Here is a 21,186-nt window from a genome sequence, read left to right as displayed (position 1 = left end):
GACCGCCGGGTCGCACCTCTAACTGACACTAATCCTTTGCCGCGGCCCCTTTAGCAGCCCACGCCTCTTGCAGTCGCAAACTTCATTTCCCAGTGTCTTTGGGATTTCCCAGGGTCCGAAGCCACTGCACCCTGGGAGTGGTAGTTCAAGCGTGCCGCTGGCCTCTACAGAAACCATGGGAGGGGTCTGCGGCGAGAACCACATCTCCCGGCAGCCCCGGAGATGGCTTTCTGAACTCTATAGTCCCAGCTCTCGCGGCCCTAGCTCCCGGCGGAAGGAGCGAAGCGCCCGGACTACATTTCCCGGGGGCCCCTGCGCCTTACCCCTCTCGGGCCGCAACGCGGGGTCTATACTCTTCAGGCGCGGTCTAAGGGTGACGGCCGACTGGTTTCGGACTCCCGCTCCCGTGGTGCCCCGCGCGTGGTCGGCCCAGCCCCCGGCTCCCGCTAGCCCCGCGGCGGCGCTGGTTGCTGTCGTGAGCCGCAGCCGCCCCGCCCCACCTCTCCCTCCCCTCCCCCCGGCCCTGCGCACGGGCCGCCCCTCCCCCCGCCTCCCCGGCCCCTCTCACGGTGCCAAGATGGCGGCGGCGGCGGGCGGCGGCAGTTGCCCCGGGCCTGGCTCCGCGCGGGGCCGCTTCCCGGGCCGGCCGCGGGGCTCCGGCGGGGGCGGGGGCCGCGGCGGACGGGGCAGCGGAGCCGAGAGAGTGCGGGTAGCTCTGCGGCGCGGCGGCGGCGCGACGGGGCCGGGCGGAGCCGAGCCTGGGGAGGACACGGCCCTGCTCCGTTTGCTGGGGCTCCGCCGGGGCCTGCGCCGGCTCCGCCGCCTGTGGGCCGGCCCGCGCATTCAGCGGGGCCGAGGCAGGGGCCGGGGCAGGGGCTGGGGCCCCAGCCGGGGCTGCGTGCCTGAGGAGAGCAGTGACGAGGAATCCGACGATGAGGTGAGGCAGTCAGAGGCGTCCCCAACGCCGGGCGGGGCGGAGGCCGGGGGGCTTCCTAGGGTCGGGGTGGCCCCGAGGGGTGGCGTGAGGAAGCGAGGTTCTCAGGGTCCTTGCGGAGGGATGGTGGGGCCCTGCGGATAGGCCTGGGAGGAGATAGGCTGCACGGAGGTGTCGGTGCAAAAGGCCTCCGAAAGTGGGTAGAGAAGCCGGGCTGCAGCTGGGCACTTGGGCCCGAGGCACATCCTGCTGAAGTGTCCTGGGATGATGATCTTGGTAGTTGGCAAAGCCATGCCAGTAGAGGTTTGAGCGAGAAGACTGTGGGTACCGCATGCCCAACCAGTGGTGGTTGACAGCAGCAGCGTGGCTTTAGTGGACCTAGGCTAGGGCTCTCTGGGCTCTTACCTGTAGGCTGCTCCGCCTGGCCTCACAATTTGACACATCACTGGTTTCACCCGTACCCTGATTCTTTCTCTTAAGGTGGAGGGATGGTAGCCTGGTGGAAGGCTTCCTCTCAGGGGCACAGATTGAAGAGAAATGGAATAAAGGCTGAGGCTGGGAGCTCTAGCAGGTCTGAGTTCAGCTCAGGATTTATCCTCAGCCTCCCAGAAAAGTCAGGAAGGTGTGGGTTGTATTACTTAGGACAGTGCGTAGTAACCTGAGGGCTCAGAGTAGAACCTATTACAGTAAACCATTTGAAACACACACCCCACTTGGGTGCCCCGTTCCCATCTTCATTCAGGAAGAAACTACATTCTGAGAGTGAGTAAACAAGTCCCACCGTTTTCTGAGTTAGAGGATGAGGGAATCTGAGGGTAGTGTTTACTTCCTGGCCTGGGAAGACCCCGCTCTCTTCCCTTTTGGGCCAGTGAACCACTGGTGGCTGTGCTGATGTGGTCCGGCACAGGGGATGGGGGATCAGAATACCCTGTGCCTCTGTCCCTAGGGAGAGACCCTGTTTTCTATTCCTCTCACATCTTCCAACTTCTTAAGTTTTTCCGTAAATAGGTAGGGGTATGTTAAGAGGGAAACTGGGGATGTATCTCCATACCTGAGTCTCAGGTGAAATGAGGGCTTTGGCACTGACTGCTGTTTTTCCCCTCCACCTCTGGTCCCCTAAATCAGGAGTTTCAGGGTTTTCATTCAGATGAAGATGTGGCCCCCAGTTCCCTGCGCTCTGCGCTCCGATCCCAGCGAGGTGAGTGATGGGGAAACTCTACCTCTGTAGTTTTACAGGAATGTGATTCTTGCTCTTTGTGTCAGCTCTTCCCTGTTCCGCTAGAGTCTCCATCAGTTACAGAGTGTGTTCTGTGTTCAAGCCCAAGCTAGGCTGGGCTGTGGGGGAAACAGACAAGTGAGACTTAGTCCTTGCCTTCCTGGAGTGCCTTCTTCGGTCTGCAGGGCTAGCTTGACCCATCTCCCCACACCTATTCTCCTTTTAGGTCGAGCCCCCCGAGGTCGGGGCCGCAAGCATAAGACGACCCCCATTGCGCCTCCTCGCCTAGCAGATGTTGCTCCTACCCCCCCAAAGACTCCTGCCCGGAAACGGGGTGAGGAAGGCACAGAACGGATGGTACAGGCACTGACTGAACTTCTCCGGCGGGCCCAGGCACCCCCAGCCCCCCGGGGCCGGACATGTGAGCCTTCCACTCCACGTCGGTCTCGGGGACGGCCCCCAGGACGGCCAGCAGGCCCCTGCAGGAAGAAGCAACAAGCAGTAGTGGTGGCAGAAGCAGCTGTGACAATCCCCAAACCCGAGCCCCCACCTCCTGTGGTTCCAGTAAAACACCGAACTGGCAGCTGGAAGTGCAAGGAGGGGCCCGGCCCAGGACCTGGGACCCCTAAGCGTGGAGGACAGGCTGGGCGAGGAGGCCGTGGAGGTAGAGGCCGAGGCCGAGGCGGGCTCCCTCTCGTCATCAAGTTTGTTTCAAAGGCCAAAAAAGTGAAGATGGGACAGTTGTCCTTGGGAGTTGAATCAGGTCAGGGTCAAGATCAACGTGAGGAGAGCTGGCAGGATGCCCCCCAAGGAAGAGCTGGATCTGGACAGGGAGAGGGCCCCTGCTGGAGGAAAGAGCAAAAGCTGGAGGAGGAGAGAGAGAAGGAGACAGAAGAGGAGAAAGGCAAGGAGAAGGAGGAAGAGAAGGTAGAGGGAGCTGGACCTGAAGAGATGATGCTAGCGGAGGAAAAGGAAGAGGCAGAGCTGCCATCCCCAGCCTCGACTCCTCCAGAGCCTCCAGCCCCTGCAGCCCCTGCAGCCCCTGCAGCCCCTGCAGCCCCTGCAGCCCCTCCACCCGCTCCACCCCCTCCACCCCTTCCATCCCCTCCATCTCTTCCACCTCCTCCACCCCCTCCACCCCCTCCACCCCCACCACCCCCACCACCCCTTCCCCCCCTCCCTCCTCCCTCAACTTCTCCTTCGTCCCCACTTTGTCCTCCACCACCCCCAGTGTCCCCTCTCCCCCCACCATCACCTCCACCACCTCCTGCCCCAGAGGAGCAGGAAGAATCCCCTCCTCCAGTGGTTCCAGCTACATGCTCCAGGAAGAGGGGCCGGCCTCCCCTGACTCCCAGCCAGCGGGCAGAGCGAGAAGCTGCTCGGGCAGTGCCAGAAGGTACTCCTCCCACTCCAACCCCCAGCACCACCACGGGAGGCCCTCTGGAAGACAGCCCCACTGTGGCCCCCAAAAGTACCACCTTCCTGAAGAATATCCGGCAGTTTATTATGCCCGTGGTGAGTGCCCGCTCCTCCCGTGTCATCAAGACACCCCGGCGATTTATGGACGAAGACCCCCCCAAGCCCCTAAAGGTAGAAGTCTCACCTACTCTGCGGCCTCCTGTCGCCATGTCCCCACTCGCCCCCCCAGAACCGGCACCAGCTCCCTCTCCACCGCGTGCCCCAACTCCCCCCTCTACCCCAGTCCCGCTTCCTGAAAAGAGACGGTCCATTCTAAGGGAACCCACATTTCGCTGGACCTCACTGACCCGGGAACTGCCCCCTCCTCCTCCTGCTCCTCCACCGGCCCCACCCCCACTTCCTGCCCCTGTCACTCCATCCCGGAGGCCCCTGCTCCTTCGGGCGCCTCAGTTTACCCCAAGCGAAGCCCACCTGAAGATCTACGAATCGGTGCTTACTACTCCTCTTGGGGCCCCTGAAGCCCCTGAGCCAGAGCCTCCTCCCGCCGATGACTCTCCAGCTGAGCCTGAGCCACGGGCAGTGGGCCGCACCAACCACCTCAGCCTGCCTCGATTTGCCCCTGTGGTCGCCACTCCTGTCAAGGCCGAGGTGCCCCTTCCTGGGGCGCCAACTCTGAGCAATGGGCAGCAGCCTCAGCCTCAGGCTCAGCTACAGCAGCCCCTACAGGCCTTGCAAACCCAGCTGCTGCCCCAGCCATTACCACCACAGCAGCCACAATTACAGCCACAGTTACAACTGCAGCCACAGCCGCCACCACAGCAGCCGCCGCCACTGGAAAAGGCCCGTGTTGCAGGCTTGGGTTCCTTACCACTGTCTGGTGTGGAGGAGAAAATGTTCAGCCTCCTCAAGAGAGCCAAGGTGCAGCTGTTCAAGATCGATCAGCAGCAGCAGCAGAAGGTGGCGTCTTTGTTGCCGGTGAGCATGGTGCTTTGGCCAGGCTCCTGCACCCATCGTCCAGCCTTGCTTCTCTTAACTCTCCTTAACTGCCTGTCTCCTCAGTCAGCCTCCAGTATTTCAGGGAACGCTCAGAGCCAGTCCTTGCCTGTCTCTCAGCTTCCTATATTCCTTCCCTGGCCCCGTCCCTCCCCCATGCTAGTCCGCTGGTCCTATCTTTCCTCACTTTCCAGCCTCTGACCCTGTTTATTCCCCCCACCAGCCGAGCCCTGGAGGGCAGATGGAGGAAGTCGTGGGGACTGTCAAGCAACTCTCAGATAGAGGTTCTGTCAGGTCTGAAGATGAATCGATGGAAACTAAGAGAGAGAGACCGTCGGTATGGAGTGGGAGGAAGGCCCTCTGAAGAAGGCTGGTTGCAGGAGCACAAGGGGCTACTTCCACATGTATTCCTGGTTTCTCCTCCCCTAGGGCCCCGAGTCCCCCGTGCAAGGCCCCCGCATCAAACATGTCTGTCGTCATGCTGCTGTGGCCCTAGGTCAGGCCCGGGCCATGGTGCCCGAAGACGTCCCCCGCCTCAGTGCTCTTCCTCTCCGGGATCGGCAGGACATCGCCACGGAGGGTAGGGGCGGGTGTGTTATGGGAAGATTTGACAGCTGTGTCAAGTTTGGGGGCGAGCAAATGCACCAAGAGCCTAGGAGGGTGGGCGCTGAGTTGGATGCTTGGGGCAGGTGGCAAGTGGGTTGGAGTGCTGGGTCTTAGAGCAGATTTGGGGCACCAGGGACCTGAGCACTGTGGGAAAGTGGAGACCAGAGGGCCAATTGAATGGGATCTAGGTAAAAAGCCCAGTGGCTTTGTGACTCCATTCCTTCCTCTGCGTTACGCTAGATACGTCATCAGCATCTGAGACTGAGAGTGTCCCATCACGGTCTCGGCGGGGAAAGGTGGAGTCAGCAGGGCCTGGGGGAGACTCAGAGCCCGCCGGGTCTGGAGGGACCCTGGCCCAAACGCCCCGGCGCTCGCTGCCCTCCCATCATGGCAAGAAGATGCGGATGGCACGGTGTGGACACTGTCGGGGCTGCCTGCGTGTGCAGGACTGTGGGTCCTGTGTCAACTGCCTGGACAAGCCCAAGTTTGGGGGCCCCAACACCAAGAAGCAGTGCTGTGTGTGAGTAGCCTGGGCGGAGCCTCTGTTCCCACCCATGGTTGTCAGTCACCCAGGCCTCCTGCCCCGCCAGAGCAGTGGGATTGGCATCCTTGTGGAGAGCTTCCTCTCTTCCCCCAGACCACCAGTCCCCTACCCTGGTGACGTGCTGCTCCCCTCCCCAGATACCGGAAGTGTGACAAGATAGAGGCTCGGAAGATGGAACGGTTGGCTAAAAAAGGTAACAGGACTTGAGGAGTATTTCTTTATACAACCGTGTTTAGATCCGTGGTGTGGAGGAAACTATGTTTTCTTTGTTCTCTTCCCCTTATCTTTGCAGTCTCCTACCTTTGTTGTCTTTCCATCGTGTGCTTTCATATCTCTCCTGTACTCGTTCTCTTCTGCCCCACTTCTTTTTGGCTTTTGTCCATCCCAGTGTCCCATGTCCCTGGCTGAGCTCAGATCCTACTAAGTCCCCTGTTCCCACAGGCCGGACGATAGTGAAGACGCTGTTGCCCTGGGATTCCGATGAATCTCCTGAGGCCTCCCCTGGTCCTCCAGGCCCACGCCGGGGGGCGGGAGCTGGGGGGCCCCGGGAGGAGGTGGTGGCCCCCCCAGGGCCCGAGGAGCAGGACTCCCTCCTACTGCAGCGCAAGTCAGCCCGGCGCTGCGTCAAACAGCGACCCTCCTATGATATCTTCGAGGACTCGGATGACTCAGAGCCTGGGGGTCCCCCTGCTCCCCGGCGTCGGACCCCCCGAGAGAATGGTGCGAATTGCTTGTTGCTTCCCCTTTCAGTTAGTCCCGTGTCTTTTGTGTAGAAGGGGCGGGGTTTCCAGACCCGGGGCCCTACCAGTATGTTAGAGAACACAGCTGACTGCAAGGAAAGGAGGTAGTTTGGTGTGGATAGGGAGAACTGGTGCGTGAGGTTTTCAGTAGCTTATTGAGCCGGGTCATCCTAGTGGGTCTTAGTTAAAGATGGCCCTGGGGATCCAGGTAACATTAGGGGGTTGTGGAGAAAGGGGAATAGGGAAGGAAGAACCTCACCTATTTAGGGTGAGGAACCTCTAAATAGGGGAACCTCACCATTTATGTGTCCTGCCTAGAGCTACCATTACCAGAACCTGAGGAGCAGAGCCGGCCCCGCAAACCCACCCTGCAGCCTGTGTTGCAGCTTAAGGCCCGAAGGCGCCTGGACAAGGTCAGCAAGGCCCCACACCAAGAACCCTGAGCCCCGTGGAAGGCATGGCTCCTGCCCTTCGGGAGCTTCCTAGCAAGTCAGGGTAACGGACTCACCTGAGTGCCGTGTTTTCCACACCAGAGGACAGGCCCTGAGGGGTAAGGCAGGCCTGTCCTTCTGGAAAGCAAAGTAGGATCTGGGCAAGAGACAAGGCTGGGCAGACTGGGGGAAATGGCAGTGTGGAGGGAAGTCTGCAGAGGGTGAGCCTTGGCGGCCTTCCGATCACCACCTCCCTTTCTAGGACGCTCTGGCCCCTGGCCCCTTTACTTCTTTTCCCAACGGTTGGACTGGAAAACAGAAGTCCCCTGACGGAGTGCACCGGGTCCGTGTGGATTTTAAGGTATGGCATTGAGGAAGAGGGTCTCAAGGACCGTGTTTGGAAGAAACTTGATCGTATATGAGAAACCAGGGCTTTAAGGAAGAATTTGGCTTGTGTTCCTGGCTGCTCTCTGACCTGTGTCCTCTCTTCCCCTCAGGAGGATTGTGACCTGGAGAACGTGTGGCTGATGGGCGGCCTCAGTGTGCTCACCTCCGTGCCAGGGGGGCCGCCAATGGTGTGCTTGCTGTGTGCCAGTAAAGGCCTGCATGAGGTTGGATCCCCGCCTTTTTCCACAGCCCCTCAGGTCTCCATTGGCCCTCCTTGCCTGAGTTCTTGGGCCCTCTCAGCAGGGTCTCATCCCTGGCCTCTTGGCCTCACACTGTGCCCATTGTTCACTCTCCCCACCCCCAGCTGGTGTTCTGCCAAGTCTGCTGTGACCCTTTCCATCCATTCTGTCTGGAGGAGGCCGAACGGCCCCTGCCCCAACATCATGACACCTGGTGCTGCCGCCGCTGCAAGTTTTGCCACGTCTGTGGGCGCAAAGGCCGGGGATCCAAGGTTTGGGCACGGGAGCCGTGCGAGTGGGTGGAGGCGTGGAGGAGAGGGATGTTCTTGTGTCAGTAGGTTCTGCCATTGTTGTCTTTCTCGAACTTCCCAACAGCACCTCCTGGAGTGTGAGCGCTGCCGCCATGCTTATCATCCAGCCTGCCTGGGGCCCAGCTACCCAACCCGGGCCACACGCAAACGGCGCCACTGGGTGAGAGACGAGGCCCACGCCCCTTGCTTTGGAGCTCTAATTAAGGCTGCTACCACCCCCAGACTTACTCTAGGCCAGGGCTTCCATGAGGAGGGAAAGGTCAGAGGTCCTTGTGAGAGTTTATCTGATAAACAGCATTTTCTCTTCTGAAATTTCGTATAAACGAGACTTACGTGCAGAACTTACACAGGATGATTGCAGGGGCTCATGGATTCCAAGGTCCTGGGCTCAGAATCCCCTGCTCCTGCCTGATCTCCACTCCTCCCTGTCTCCCTGTGCCAGTCTCCCCCACTTCATTCCTCTCCCTCCTTCCTCCTTGCTTCTCTTGCTCACTTTTTTTCCTCTTACCTGTCCTTTCTCATTTGTCTCCTGCCTGCCATCCAGTCTTCTTTGCCCATCTCCTCGCACTGTACCCCCCAACACTGCTCCAGGCTGCTCCCCCTAATGTCACCCTGCCCCCCCTGCCCCCAGATCTGCTCAGCCTGCGTACGCTGTAAGAGCTGTGGGGCGACTCCAGGGAAGAACTGGGACGTCGAATGGTCTGGAGATTACAGCCTCTGCCCCAGGTGCACCCAGCTCTATGAGAAAGGTGGGGACCTGTCAGGGGACCTGGGCCCTGGGGGACACCGGGCAGTGGGCCAGGCTCCTAGACAGGCAGGACAGATGTGTTTTTCTAGTGGCTTTGTATCCTCCTCTAGCCGCGGAACCTTTCCTTCCATTCATGGTACTTTCCCACGGAAGCCTAGCCAGTACCTCAGATAGAAGGACATACTTTCTCTGAGGGCAGTGGGAGTGGAGGGCCTAGATCCCATTGTTGTGGTGGTCCCTGACATGTCCCCTGGATCCTCAGGACTCCACTGAGCACTTTGAAAACCCAGGCTTTCCCCATTTGCTCAGGCAGCATATTTAGCAAGGTTCTTTGTGAGGCATTGGGGTCACAGGGTTAAAAGAGGCTTTATCCTCAGCCAACGATTTGAGAATAGTAGGGACCCAAGATGGAACATAGCAGAGGCAGCCCTCACGGCAGCCAAGAGGTGGTGGCCCCAGAGAGACCTCCAGGGGACAGGTAGTGGCCCCAGCTCCTCTGACTTACCCTTTTCTTCCCTCTTCTGCAGGAAATTTCTGCCCAATCTGCACACGCTGCTACGAAGACAACGACTACGAGAGCAAGATGATGCAGTGTGCACAGTGTGACCACTGGGTGCACGCCAAGTGCGAGGGACTCTCGGGTGAGCAGCAGAGTGTCTGGGCTGCTGCCTCAGCCCTGAGGGGGTCCCTGTCCTACCCACAGCACAGGCCCTTATGGGACAGGTGGGCTTAATATCCTTGGCAACCTCTAGGGGCTGCTGAGAGCCAACTCTCACGTCCTCCCAAACCATTCTCTCCTATCCTACTTTGGCTGTTTTAGATGAAGATTATGAGATCCTTTCTGGGCTGCCAGACTCCGTGCTATATACCTGCGGACCGTGTGCGGGGGCCACGCACCCCCGCTGGCGAGAGGCCCTGAGTGGGGCCCTGCAGGGGGGCCTACGCCAGGTGCTCCAGGGCCTACTGAGCTCCAAGGTGGCGGGCCCATTGCTGCTGTGCACTCAGGTCTGGGGGCTCGGGAGGTAGGGGGGGGGTGGGGCCAGGCCCAGCACCAGCCCTGCTGACTTCCTGTCTCTGCAGTGTGGGCAGGCTGGAAAGCAGCTGCACCCGGGGCCCTGTGATCTGCAAGCCGTGAGTCGGCGGTTCGAGGAAGGCCACTACAAGTCCGTGGTGAGTGGGACACAGAGGAACAGGTGGGTGTCAGGAGGAGGGGGGTTGGGGGCGGGGTGGGGGCTCTGATCCTGACAAGCTCCCTTACAGCACAGCTTTATGGAGGACATGGTGGGCATCCTGATGAAGCACTCAGAAGAAGGAGAAACCCCAGAGCGCCGGGCTGGAGGCCAGATGAAGGGGCTCCTACTGAAGGTGAGAACTTTGGGGAAAGCCTATAGGGTGGCTTGAATGGAAGTGGGGAAGAGAGAGTGGGTACTTCAGACCCTGCCCCCACCAACTTGCCTGGGGAAGCCAGTTCTTCTCATTTTGTTAACCCACTCCCCAGCTGCTAGAGTCTGCGTTCGGCTGGTTCGACGCCCATGACCCCAAGTACTGGCGACGGAGTACCCGGCTGCCGAAGTGAGCAAGGCTGGGTAGCAGGAGGGGATCTAGGGGATGAGGGCAAAAGCAAGGGCACATGGGAATCCAGGGTCAACCTGGGCTGAGAATGGACGAGGAATAGAGTTAGCATCTAGAGGGTGGTGGAGCCAGGAGGAGCGTCCTTGGGGATTCTAGGTCAGCAAAAACTCAGATTGTGCAGTTAGCCCGCTCTGTTTCTACTTTGTGCAAGGTAGTGTTGGGGACAGCAATGAGTTAGCCATGTTTGGGGGGTGGGAGTTGAGGTTGAACAGACATTAATGCCTGATAAGCCAGATTGTCAGGGTGGTGATGGGAAAGTCCAAGGGGATATGAGAGCCCAGAGAAGGTTCCTAGGGCCTAAGACTCTCCAGAAGAGATGACAGCTGAGATGTGGAAAAAGAGTTATTACAGACATGAGGAACAGCATTTCACGTGTCACAGGTGGCATGGGGGGGCCCCGGCTCATTTGGGAGACTGGGAGAAATGCCACATGGAGAGAGGACCAAGTGTGTCATGGCATGTTTAGGCTAAGATTTGGGTGGCCACCCATGTTAGACGTGTCAGATGCTGACCCTGCCTGTCCACAGCGGAGTTCTTCCCAATGCCGTGTTACCTCCATCCTTGGACCATGTCTATGCTCAGTGGAGGCAGCAGGAACCAGAGACCCCAGAATCAGGGCAGCCTCCAGGGGACCCCTCGGCAGGTACTGGCAAATGGGGGCTGGAAGCCAGGGCCCCTGAGTTGGTGGAACAAACTCTAGGTCCTGATTCTGGAACGTCCCTTTCCACACCCCTTCCAGCTTTTCAGGGCAAGGATCCAGCTGCTTTCTCACACCTGGAGGACCCCCGTCAGTGTGCGCTCTGCCTCAAATATGGGGATGCAGACTCTAAGGTGAGGGCTACCATGTGAAGTCCTGGGTTTTGGGGCTTAGTCCCTGGGGCCTCCCCTCACACCATTTCTCCTCTGCCCCCAGGAGGCGGGACGGCTTCTATACATTGGGCAGAATGAGTGGACACATGTCAACTGTGCCATTTGGTCAGCTGAAGTGTTTGAGGAAAATGATGGCTCCCTCAAAAACGTGCATGCTGCTGTAGCTCGAGGGAGGCAGATGGTGAGAGCCCGGGCCTAGAGAGGTGGGCAGCCCTGGGGTCTCAGGTAGGGCCCCCTGCAGGGGAGACAGCTCCTATTTCACAGTCTTTACCCCAACGTGTCCTTTCACCGCTGGTCCTGGGTATCATTTTTTGGTTGTCCCAGGACTCTGGTGCTGCAATGATAGCGGCTACCCCCCCACCCCCATTTGAGCTTGAAGTCTGGGAGATTAAAAGTTGGAAGATCTTTTGTTGATTCAACCTGTTCTGGATGCTTTCTATGCAGTGTGGCACTTAGCTCTTACTGTGTCCCTATGAGATGAGGTATTGACTGGGCTAGAACCTCTCCTCGCCAGTGTGGGACCTGGGTTAGGTGCCGTAGGATGCCTCAGGATTAGGAAGTGAAGCACGGGGGAGATCTACTTGGTGGGAGGTCAGTGAAGATTAAATGAAATGATACAGGTTTCACATTAAAATGGTGTGAGAGGGACATCTGGCTCAGTCAGAAGAGCACGCAACTCTTGATCTCGGGGTCTTGAGTTTGAGCCCCACGTTGGGTGTAGAGATTACTTAAATAAATATTTAAGAAATTATGTGAGAAAGATGATAAATGCTGCTAAGTAAGCGTTAGCTGTCGTTATCTTTCTCTCTACTGCAACACTCTGCTTCAGAAAATTTGAAGTAGGTTTGATACGCACCTGGCATTGGATGCATCTAGGGAAGAGGTTATGTTTGGTGAATGCCTTTGCTATGCGAGGTGCTGGGCTAGACTGGGGCCCAAGCAGAGTCTCACAGACAGTGATGCTGAGCATCAGACCCTGGTCTCGGTCACTGGCTTCTCCCGTCAGCAGCCCCTTCCACCCGCAGCGCTGTGAGCTCTGCCTGAAGCCTGGAGCCACGGTGGGCTGCTGCCTTTCCTCCTGCCTCAGCAACTTCCACTTCATGTGCGCCCGGGCCAGCTACTGCATCTTCCAGGACGACAAGAAAGTTTTCTGCCAGAAACACACAGACCTGCTGGATGGCAAGGTGAGTCAGGACCGTGGGGGAGACAGCTCCACACTGCTCTCTCTTTTTCCACTCATTGGCCCCTTTAGCCCCTCAGCCCTTCCCAACTACCTCTTGGTGTCTCCCATGTTTTCCTCAGTCCTTGAGCCAGGCACCCAACTGTCCAGTCCTTGCGTCCAGAGCCTTCCCTCACAGCCCCCTCGCCCCCCCCCCCCCCCATCAATCCAGCAACCCCATTTGCCACCCACCTCCCAGGAGATTGTGACCCCCGATGGGTTTGATGTTCTCCGCCGAGTCTATGTGGACTTTGAGGGCATCAACTTCAAGCGAAAGTTCTTGACGGGGCTCGAACCTGATGCCATCAATGTGCTCATTGGTAAGCCTCTTGCTCTGTACCCTGGTCTTCCTGACCCTGCCTGGCCCCACCCTTCTGATCACTTCTTTGCACTATAGGTTCCATCCGAATTGACTCCTTGGGTACCCTGTCTGATCTCTCGGACTGCGAGGGACGGCTCTTCCCCATTGGCTACCAGTGAGCAGCCCAGGGGGCCTGGGTGGGGTTGAAGGACTCCAGGACTGGATCCCACTTCCCAAGTTGTCCTGACTCTCTTGACCCACACACCCACCTGACAGGTGCTCCCGTCTGTACTGGAGCACAGTGGATGCTCGGCGGCGCTGCTGGTATCGGTGTCGTATTCTGGAGTATCGTCCGTGGGGTCCAAGGGAAGAGCCAGTTCACTTGGAGGCAGCAGAGGAGAACCAGACCATTGTGCACAGCCCCACCCCTTCCTCAGGTATGGGTGTTGGAACTCCCTCATTTCCTTCCCTGAATGCTGCCCTCAAACGGTTTCCCACTACCCGGTTCCCCTCTCCCCTAAAGATACTCTAGGTTTTTTGTCGTTCTTCCGATTGTCATGATGTCAGTAACTGATAGCATTATGTGCTAGGGACCGTGCTCAGCATTTTGCAGGAAGTGAGGGAAGAGCACCATGCTACCTACTTGTGGGGGGTGGCAGCTTCTGGACAAACAGATAATGTTTATGGCCACCTGACTTGGGGTTATGTGCTCCCGTGGTGCTCCTCACAGCCTTACAAGGAAGGTGCAAGCTCTGCCAAACTGCAGCTTAAAAAGGGCGGTTGCTCTCTACATAACACAGTGGTGGAATCAGGATTCAAACCGAATTGGTCCCCTCATAGCTGTGCCAGTGCTGAGGGATGTAGCCAAGCGCTGGATGGCACACCTCAAAGATTGGGCTTGGAGATCAGTAAAAGGAGAGGTTGTGAGCTGAAAGGGAGAAGGAAGAGATTCGGATTATGTTTGCAGAAAAGGAGTTTGTGCCAGGTTCCAATATGAAGTGGAGAGGGGAGGAGGGTGCAGCCACCCTGGCTGGAAGCAGGGGAGTGTTGGAGGCGGCAGCAGAGATTTGTTCTCACAGATTGGGTGGAGCCAGGTAATGGGGAGCCCCAAGCGCCAGCATGAGGCGGGTGTGTTTGATGTGGCAGGGATGCACAGTGCAGGTGAGAAAGTGGTAGGACTGGCCCTGCTGGAGAGTGCGCAGTGCCCCTTGTGGAATGTGGGGCCTGAGTCAGAGAACAGTAGGCAGCCAGGAATGGGGGAGATGGCAGAGATGGGTGAGGAGGAGTTACAGAGGGACCGTGACCCAGGTGTGTGTGGACATTTTAAAGAAACCACAGAGGGGTGTGGAACCTGGGTGATGACTGGGAACCAGTGCACATTGTGACCAGACCATCGGGTGGGGGTGGAGAAGCCTTGGTGGGCTCAAAAGAAGGGAGGGTGTGTGAGGAGAGGCTTTGACAGGGTCCTTGTCATTCCTGATGCCATTCTCCTGCCTCTTCAGAACCCCCGGATCATGTGGACCCCCCGCCAGATACAGATGCCCTTATCCCTGGAGCTCCTGAGCACCACTCACCTGTTCAGAACCTGGACCCCCCACTTCGGCCAGATCTCAGCATTGCCCCTCCTCCAGCCCCCCGTTCCTTCTCAGGGGCTCGAATCAAAGTGCCCAACTACTCACCATCCCGGAGGCCCTTGGGGGGTGTCTCCTTTGGACCCCTGCCCTCCCCTGGTGAGTACCTGGGACTGTTGGGGAGAGGGGGGTGGGTGGGTGAGGCAGGAGCTTGTGGCTGACACTGACCCTTCCCCCCAACAGGAAGTCCATCTTCTCTGACCCACCACATCCCTACGGTGGGAGACCTGGACTTTCCAGCTCCCCCCAGACGCTCCCGTCGTCCCAGCCCCCTGACCCCAAGGCTGCCACCGTCGCGGCGGGCCTCTCCCCCTCTCAGAACCTCCCCACAGCTCAGGGTGCCCCCTCCTACCTCAGTCGTTAGAGCCCTCACACCTACCTCAGGGGAGCTGGCTCCCCCTGGCCCAGCCCCATCTCCTCCACCACCCCCTGAAGACCTGGGCCCAGACTTTGAGGACATGGAGGTGGTGTCAGGACTGAGTGCTGCTGACCTGGACTTTGCGGCCAGCCTGCTGGGGACTGAGCCCTTCCAGGAAGAGATTGTGGCCGCAGGGGCAGTGGGGAGCAGCCACGGGGGTCCAGGGGACAGCTCAGAGGAGGAGGCTAGCCCTACCCCCCGCTATGTCCACTTCCCTGTGACTGTGGTGTCTGGCCCTGCCCTGGCCCCTGGTGCCCTCCCTGGAACCCCCCGCATCGAACAGCTGGACGGAGTGGATGACGGCACAGACAGCGAAGCAGAGGCAGTCCAGCAGCCTCGGGGCCAGGGGACTCCTCCTTCGGGGCCAGGAGTGGGCCGGGCTGGGGTCATCGGGGCTGCAGGGGACAGAACCCGACCTCCTGAGGACTTGCCGTCAGAAATTGTGGATTTTGTGTTGAAGAACCTAGGAGGGCCTGGAGAGGGAGGTGCTGGACCCAGAGAGGAACCCCTCCCCCCAGCACCTCCCCTGGCCAATGGCAGCCAGCCTTCCCAGGGCCTACCCCCTAGCCCAGCTGACCCCACTCGGACGTTTGCCTGGCTCCCTGGGGCCCCAGGGGTCCGGGTATTGAGCCTGGGCCCTGCCCCTGAGCCCCCCAAACCCGCCACATCCAAAATCATCCTTGTCAACAAGCTGGGGCAAGTCTTTGTGAAGATGGCTGGGGAGGGTGAACCCGTCTCACCCCCAGTGAAGCAGCCACCTCTGCCCCCTCCCATCCCCCCTACAGCCCCTGCTTCCTGGACTCTGCCCCCAGGACCGCTGCTGGGTGTGTTGCCAGTGGTAGGGGTGGTCCGCCCCGCCCCACCCCCACCCCCTCCTCCACTGACCCTGGTGTTGAGCAGTGGACCCCCCAGCCCACCCCATCAGGCCATCCGCGTCAAGAGGGTGTCCACCTTCTCTGGCCGTTCCCCACCAGCGCCTCCCCCAAACAAGACTCCCCGGCTGGAGGAAGATGGAGAGTCCTTGGAGGATGCCCCCCAGGGTCCAGGGCTTAGTGGCAGCGGGTGAGTGAGTGTGCTGAGTCTGGAGGAGGGTGAGAGGTGGGCAGGGGAAAGCAGCTCAGCCTTCTCGGGGTTCCTCCCCCAGGTTTAGCCGAGTAAGGATGAAAACGCCCACAGTGCGTGGAGTTCTTGACTTGGATGAGCCTGGGGAGCCCACGGGGGAGGAAAGCCCAAGGTGAGTAGCCAGTCCCCTTTCCCTGGAGGCTCTAGGACCTCTGTTCCTTCCTTTTTCTGACAGGTCTCTCCTTACAGGCCCCTCCAGGACCGGTCCCCTCTGCTGTCACTCCCAGAAGGTGGTCCTCCTCGGGCCCCTGATGGTCCCCCCGACCTGCTGCTTGAGTCCCAGTGGCACCACTACTCAGGTAGGAACCAGCCTGTCGCTCTGCTTCCCTGCCTCGTGCTTGCCTTAGCTGCGTGATGGTCAGTTCAGAATCAGGCCACTTCCGAAAACACACGTCGCACATCCACCTGGCTATGAGCCCGAGACTAGGTGTGAAAAGTTCTAGAGACACTCTCAGGGAGAGTGTGACCCGTGGCAGAAACAGTCATGGAGAGGAAGTTTCAGCTCCATGTAAGAGGCCCTTCGAAAGTACCCGTGCAGCATGCCCAGGAGCCCGGGGGTCAGCTTCAGAACGTAATCTGCCAAGGTCAGAGGGTTAGGTTCCTAGTAAAGCTGAGCAGCTGGGGGGGCTGTCAGAATGGGATGGGATTCAGAGCCATGCAGCTAGATAAGAGCACCTGGGTGCCAATGAGGATAGAGCTCACCTAGGACCCGGAGGGGCAGGAACAGTAGGAAGGAGATCACAGGAGAGTGGTGTCCCAGAGGCCCTGGGAAGGGAATAGTCGCTAGTCCTAACTGCCTCAGGGAACACCAGGCATGTGGGGTTTAGGATTGGTGTACCGACTGGGAAGGATGCTGTATCAGGGTCCAGAATTGAAGACTGTGGTTGATGAGGAAGCCAAAACAAGACTTAGGCATCTTGCCAGCAAGGTTGCGTAAGGGTCTGAGGGGAAGGCAGCAACCTAGAGGGGTTTGTGTGAGGGCTGAGACAGCAGAGCCACGGAGGAGGGGGAAGGGGGCTTGTGGATGGAAGCGGAGGTGGGAGGAGGCATGGTGGTTGGGTTTGAATAGGAGACCGCTGCGTTGGGGGAAAGGTGAGGTTAGCGCACTGGCAGAGACATCAGGACACAGGATGGGGGCACACAGAGTGGATTGGGCTGCCAACCTCAGTGAAGCTAGGAGGGCGGTGCTGTGTTGGTTACAGAGGACCGCGGCAGAGGGGTAGGCTACAGCCAAGCAAGCTGGCAACTGAGCAGCCTGAGGCTCGGAATTTCTCCTGGCCCGAGTCCTGTCCACATGTGTGGATTCTCTCGTTCCGTAGTGCTGAGTTACTGAGCGTGGAAGCGGAGCGAGGTAGACAGAGACCGCTTAACTGAAAGACCGCCTATGGGGGTCAGAGGTGGTGTGAAGTTATGGCAGTGACCATGACGGACAGGTCCCACCCTCAGGGACCACGCCAGATTTTGGTAGAGGAAACAGACACGTACATTAGCAAGTGTACCGCAGCTGAGAACGAGCACCGTGAGAAAGAAGGCAATGAGAGCGCCTGGCTGAGGCCCCTGTAGTCAGCCTGTCGGGTTCAGGGAACAATGGAGGTGAGGATGGGGCAAGGGCAAAGAGGAGGTAGAAGAAACTGTCAGAGGTGGATGCAGGGGCACTGAGGCCTGGAGAGGATGTGGGTCGCACAGCAAATCAGGTTTAGAGGCATGCCTAGGGCTGGGAGGGCACGCAGTCAGGTTGGCGCAGAGAAGTGGTGTGGGGAGAAAGTGCGGCCACAGTGGGTCCTGCCTCTCTCCTAAAGTGTACTCCACTCAAACGTAGGTTCCCCCCACGCCCGCCCCCCAACCATGACAGTCCTCAGTCCACACCCTGCTTAAGCAAGCAGCAGCATTTGCACTGATTTCCCTCCTTGCAGCACTTCCTTCTCTGGCTTCCAGAACTCCACCCCTCTCCTCACCAATCTAGTTCTACCTCGTCATTGCCCCAGCCTGTCACTTTGGCATGTCCCAGGGCCCTGGCTTTGACTTCTCTATCTGTACTCTCAGATGTTCTCAGCTACTGCATGGCTCTGGATCCCATCTCTAATTCCGACAGCCCCCAGATTGGTTGCTGGGCTCCTAGGTCCTGCCACCTGTTTGCCGTCTCCCCCAGCAGGTTGCAAGGGCAGGTTCTCTAAGGGGAATTTCAGACTCAGCATGTCCCAGACTGAGCTCTTGACCTTCACCCCAAACTTGTTCCTCCCTCTCCCTCATCATCTCAAGTCATTGGCAGTTTTATCCTTCTGGGTGTTCAGGTCCCAAACCTGAGCTGTCCTTGACGTTCCACTGTCTCTCATATCCACATCTCCTATAGCAACAACTTCTGTCTTCTGTGTTTTCCAAATCTTTGGCCCCTGAGAGATCCCTTAAATAGCTCATAAGATACACGTACTTGACTCTGTGGTTAGGGGCCTATATAATAATAAATTTGCAGTATTTATACAGATATGCTGTGTATATAAAAATACATGTGTATAATGCACCTCTCTGGTATTTTAAATTCTCTGTGAGAGAAAGAATGAGGGGTGTAGATGGGCATTTTTGTAAACTGGGTGTGAATGAACCAGAAGTGTGTCCTGCAGAGCCAGGGCACTCCAGGCGTCTGTGTAAATGCTCATCTAGCCAAGAACTCCTGTAGAAAAGGGACCGCAGGCCCTGTAGGAAAAAAAAAATGTCCAGGGGCGCCTGGGCGGATCAGTCAGTTAAGTGCCTGACTTTGGCTTGGGTCATGATCTCACGGTTTGTGAGTTCCAACCCCGCATCAGGCTCTCTGCTGTCAGCATAGACCCACTTCGGATCCTCTGTCTCCCTCTCTCTCTGTCCCTCCCCTGCTTGTGCTCGTTCTCTCTCTTCTCTCTCCAAAATAAGTAAGTAAACATTAAAAAGAATAATAATGTCCATCTTGTAGGGTTCACTGGGTAATTAGAGCAGGAAGAGAGCCACCGACCAAGTATCTGTGCTTGTGCAGGGAGAGGAAGGGAGGGTGGTGGGGAACCGGGGACTCTGGAGTCCAGGAGTGGTGACCCTCACCTACTGTGACCTGCTGCTTGGGATCAGGTGAGGCTTCGAGCTCCGAGGAAGAGCCTCCATCCCCAGAGGACAAAGAGAACCAGGCCCCCAAACGGGCTGGCCCACATCTACGCTTTGAGATCAGCAGTGAGGATGGGTTCAGCGTGGAGGCAGAGAGCTTGGAGGGTGAGTCGGGAGTAGTGGTGACGGAGGGCAGGTGTCTGGTGGAGCACCGTCCTGACTGCTCTGGCCCTGCTCCCTCCTCAGGGGCGTGGAGAACTCTGATTGAGAAGGTGCAAGAGGCCCGAGGGCACGCCCGCCTCCGACATCTCTCCTTCAGTGGTAAGTGGGGAGAGTCCACAGGGATGCTGAGAGGACTCCCAGAGGACAAGGTGGGCCTCTGCCATGACCTGTGTGTCCTCACCTTTGACTCTCCCCAGGAATGAGTGGGGCAAGGCTCCTGGGCATCCACCACGACGCTGTCATCTTCCTGGCAGAGCAGCTTCCCGGGGCCCAGCGCTGCCAGCACTATAAGTTCCGCTACCACCAGCAGGGAGAGGGCCAGGAGGAACCACCCCTGAATCCCCACGGGGCAGCCCGTGCCGAGGTCTATCTCCGGTGAGAGGTCTGGGGAGCCCTATGGGAGTTCTCAAGCATGGGAATGAAGTCTGTAGAGATTGGAAACTGAGGCCTGGGAGAAGATGCCAGGCCACTCCAGGAATTATTCCTAAAGTTCACATCGGAAGAACGAACCCCCTCCATTCCCCTTTTCTCTGTCTCCAGTGGTAGCGGTATTTCTTTTGTCAGCGGCAGGCCCAAGCCAATGGGTAGGTAGGTGGCATCTTTTTGAAGGAATGGCTGTGATCCTCCCTTCTTTCCTCCTCTCTCTGCTGCAGGAAGTGTACCTTTGACATGTTCAACTTCCTGGCCTCCCAGCACCGGGTGCTCCCTGAGGGAGCCACCTGTGACGAGGAAGAGGATGAGGTGCAGCTCAGGTCAACCAGGTATGGAGGGCAGGCCAGGGTGCTGGGGGTGTTCTGGAAGGGTCCTAAAGAGGGTGACCAGGGGCAAGAGAGGTCATTCCTGGGTACCAGCCTGTGACACTGCTGACCCCACCAGACGTGCCACCAGCCTGGAGCTGCCCATGGCCATGCGCTTTCGCCACCTCAAGAAGACATCCAAAGAGGCTGTGGGTGTCTACAGGTTAGTGGGGTTGGGGGGAGGATGCCCCTTGGGTGGATGGACAGGTGCCCTGGTGTGGGGCTGCCTTCGTTCTGTCCCCCTGCCCCCTGAGCTCCCCCTTGCCTATCCTACCCCACAGATCTGCCATCCATGGGCGGGGCCTGTTCTGTAAGCGCAACATCGATGCCGGCGAGATGGTCATTGAGTATTCCGGTATCGTCATTCGCTCTGTGCTGACTGACAAGCGGGAGAAGTTCTACGACGGGAAGGTGGGCCCCCCCCCAGGCCGTGGGGACGAGGGGATAGAGTGGGGCTGATCCGTGGGAACGGAGCACCTGACTGCCCTATCCTATCCCCGTAGGGTATCGGGTGCTACATGTTCCGCATGGATGACTTTGATGTGGTGGATGCCACAATGCACGGCAACGCTGCCCGCTTCATCAACCACTCGTGTGAGCCCAACTGCTTCTCTCGGGTCATCCACGTGGAGGGCCAGAAGCACATCGTCATCTTCGCCCTGCGCCGCATCCTGCGTGGTGAGGAGCTCACCTACGACTACAAGTTCCCCATTGAGGATGCCAGCAACAAGCTGCCCTGCAACTGTGGCGCCAAGCGCTGCCGTCGGTTCCTGAACTGAAGCCGTGGCTGCCCACCACACCCCCTGCTGCCATCTTGCCCCTCGTCTGGGGGCTCCCTCGTCCCTCCCAGAGCATCTCACCCCCACCCTCCTGTTCGGGGTGGATGTGGGCATGCAGGTGGCAAAGGCCCTGCCTCCACCCCACCCAGCAATCGCCCCCTTCCCGCCCTGGGGGCCCAGGATGTAGATACTGTACAAAGGTTTCTAAATCCCTTCTTTTCTATGCACTTTTTTATTTAAGAGGGTGGGATCCCAGGTGGGAACCTCCCGTAATAAAGTCTGTCAATGTTTGGAGAGGTGGTGTTCCCGTTCGTGTGGTGCTGGGGGCACGTAGGAGCTCCCGTTTCGCCATGCCTTAGCCCGGGAAGCCCGTCAGCCTCCATAGAAGGGTGAGGCTATCACTCAGAATTACAAGTAAATTGTGAGGGTCTGTTAAGGCTTCGGAGCAACAAACGTTCAACATATTCCCAGTTAGAATCCGGCTGGGCCCCTGTGAATGAGCTCTCCCCAGGGTAGCGGGGCCATTTCTCGGGACCATGGGTGCCCAGAGGCACGAGGCCG

At 58.5% G+C, this 21,186-nt stretch overlaps 1 protein-coding gene across 1 annotated transcript; it reads left to right on the top strand.

Annotated features, from left to right (window-relative positions):
* The first annotated feature begins 160 nt into the window (after positions 1-160).
* On the top strand, positions 161-20,919 carry KMT2B (lysine methyltransferase 2B). The gene is made up of 37 exons (XM_060651945.3): positions 161-937; positions 2,060-2,132; positions 2,377-4,544; positions 4,786-4,899; positions 4,992-5,142; positions 5,409-5,688; positions 5,850-5,905; positions 6,154-6,432; positions 6,771-6,865; positions 7,146-7,244; positions 7,381-7,494; positions 7,635-7,781; positions 7,885-7,980; positions 8,452-8,569; positions 9,096-9,209; positions 9,389-9,573; positions 9,649-9,738; positions 9,829-9,933; positions 10,067-10,140; positions 10,728-10,843; positions 10,940-11,031; positions 11,114-11,251; positions 12,096-12,254; positions 12,489-12,609; positions 12,687-12,765; positions 12,867-13,027; positions 14,093-14,320; positions 14,405-15,701; positions 15,784-15,873; positions 15,951-16,060; positions 18,855-18,992; positions 19,074-19,148; positions 19,247-19,424; positions 19,703-19,810; positions 19,926-20,009; positions 20,128-20,257; positions 20,350-20,919. The coding sequence occupies exons 1-37, from the start codon at positions 176-178 to the stop codon at positions 20,623-20,625; spliced, it is 8,700 nt and encodes a 2,899-aa protein (XP_060507928.2). The 5' UTR covers positions 161-175; the 3' UTR covers positions 20,626-20,919.
* Positions 20,920-21,186: the final 267 nt, after the last annotated feature.

This window comes from Panthera onca, chromosome E2 (genome assembly GCF_046562875.1).
Source record: "Panthera onca isolate mPanOnc1 chromosome E2, mPanOnc1 haplotype 2, whole genome shotgun sequence".
Lineage (NCBI taxonomy): Eukaryota > Metazoa > Chordata > Mammalia > Carnivora > Felidae > Panthera > Panthera onca.
The sequence above is the reverse complement of the archived record's forward strand: the minus strand, read 5'-3'. Positions and strand labels throughout refer to the sequence as shown.

What these genes read in the sequence shown, in the direction of transcription:
- KMT2B (XM_060651945.3), top strand. Translation starts at nt 176, where the DNA reads ATGGGAGGGGTCTGCGGCGAGAACCACATCTCCCGGCAGCCCCGGAGA. An exon ending in ATGGGGATGCAGACTCTAAG is followed by an intron (nt 11,032 to 11,113) that starts GTGAGGGCTACC and finishes CTCTGCCCCCAG; the next exon opens with GAGGCGGGACGGCTTCTATA. An exon ending in CTCTTCCCCATTGGCTACCA is followed by an intron (nt 12,766 to 12,866) that starts GTGAGCAGCCCA and finishes CCCACCTGACAG; the next exon opens with GTGCTCCCGTCTGTACTGGA.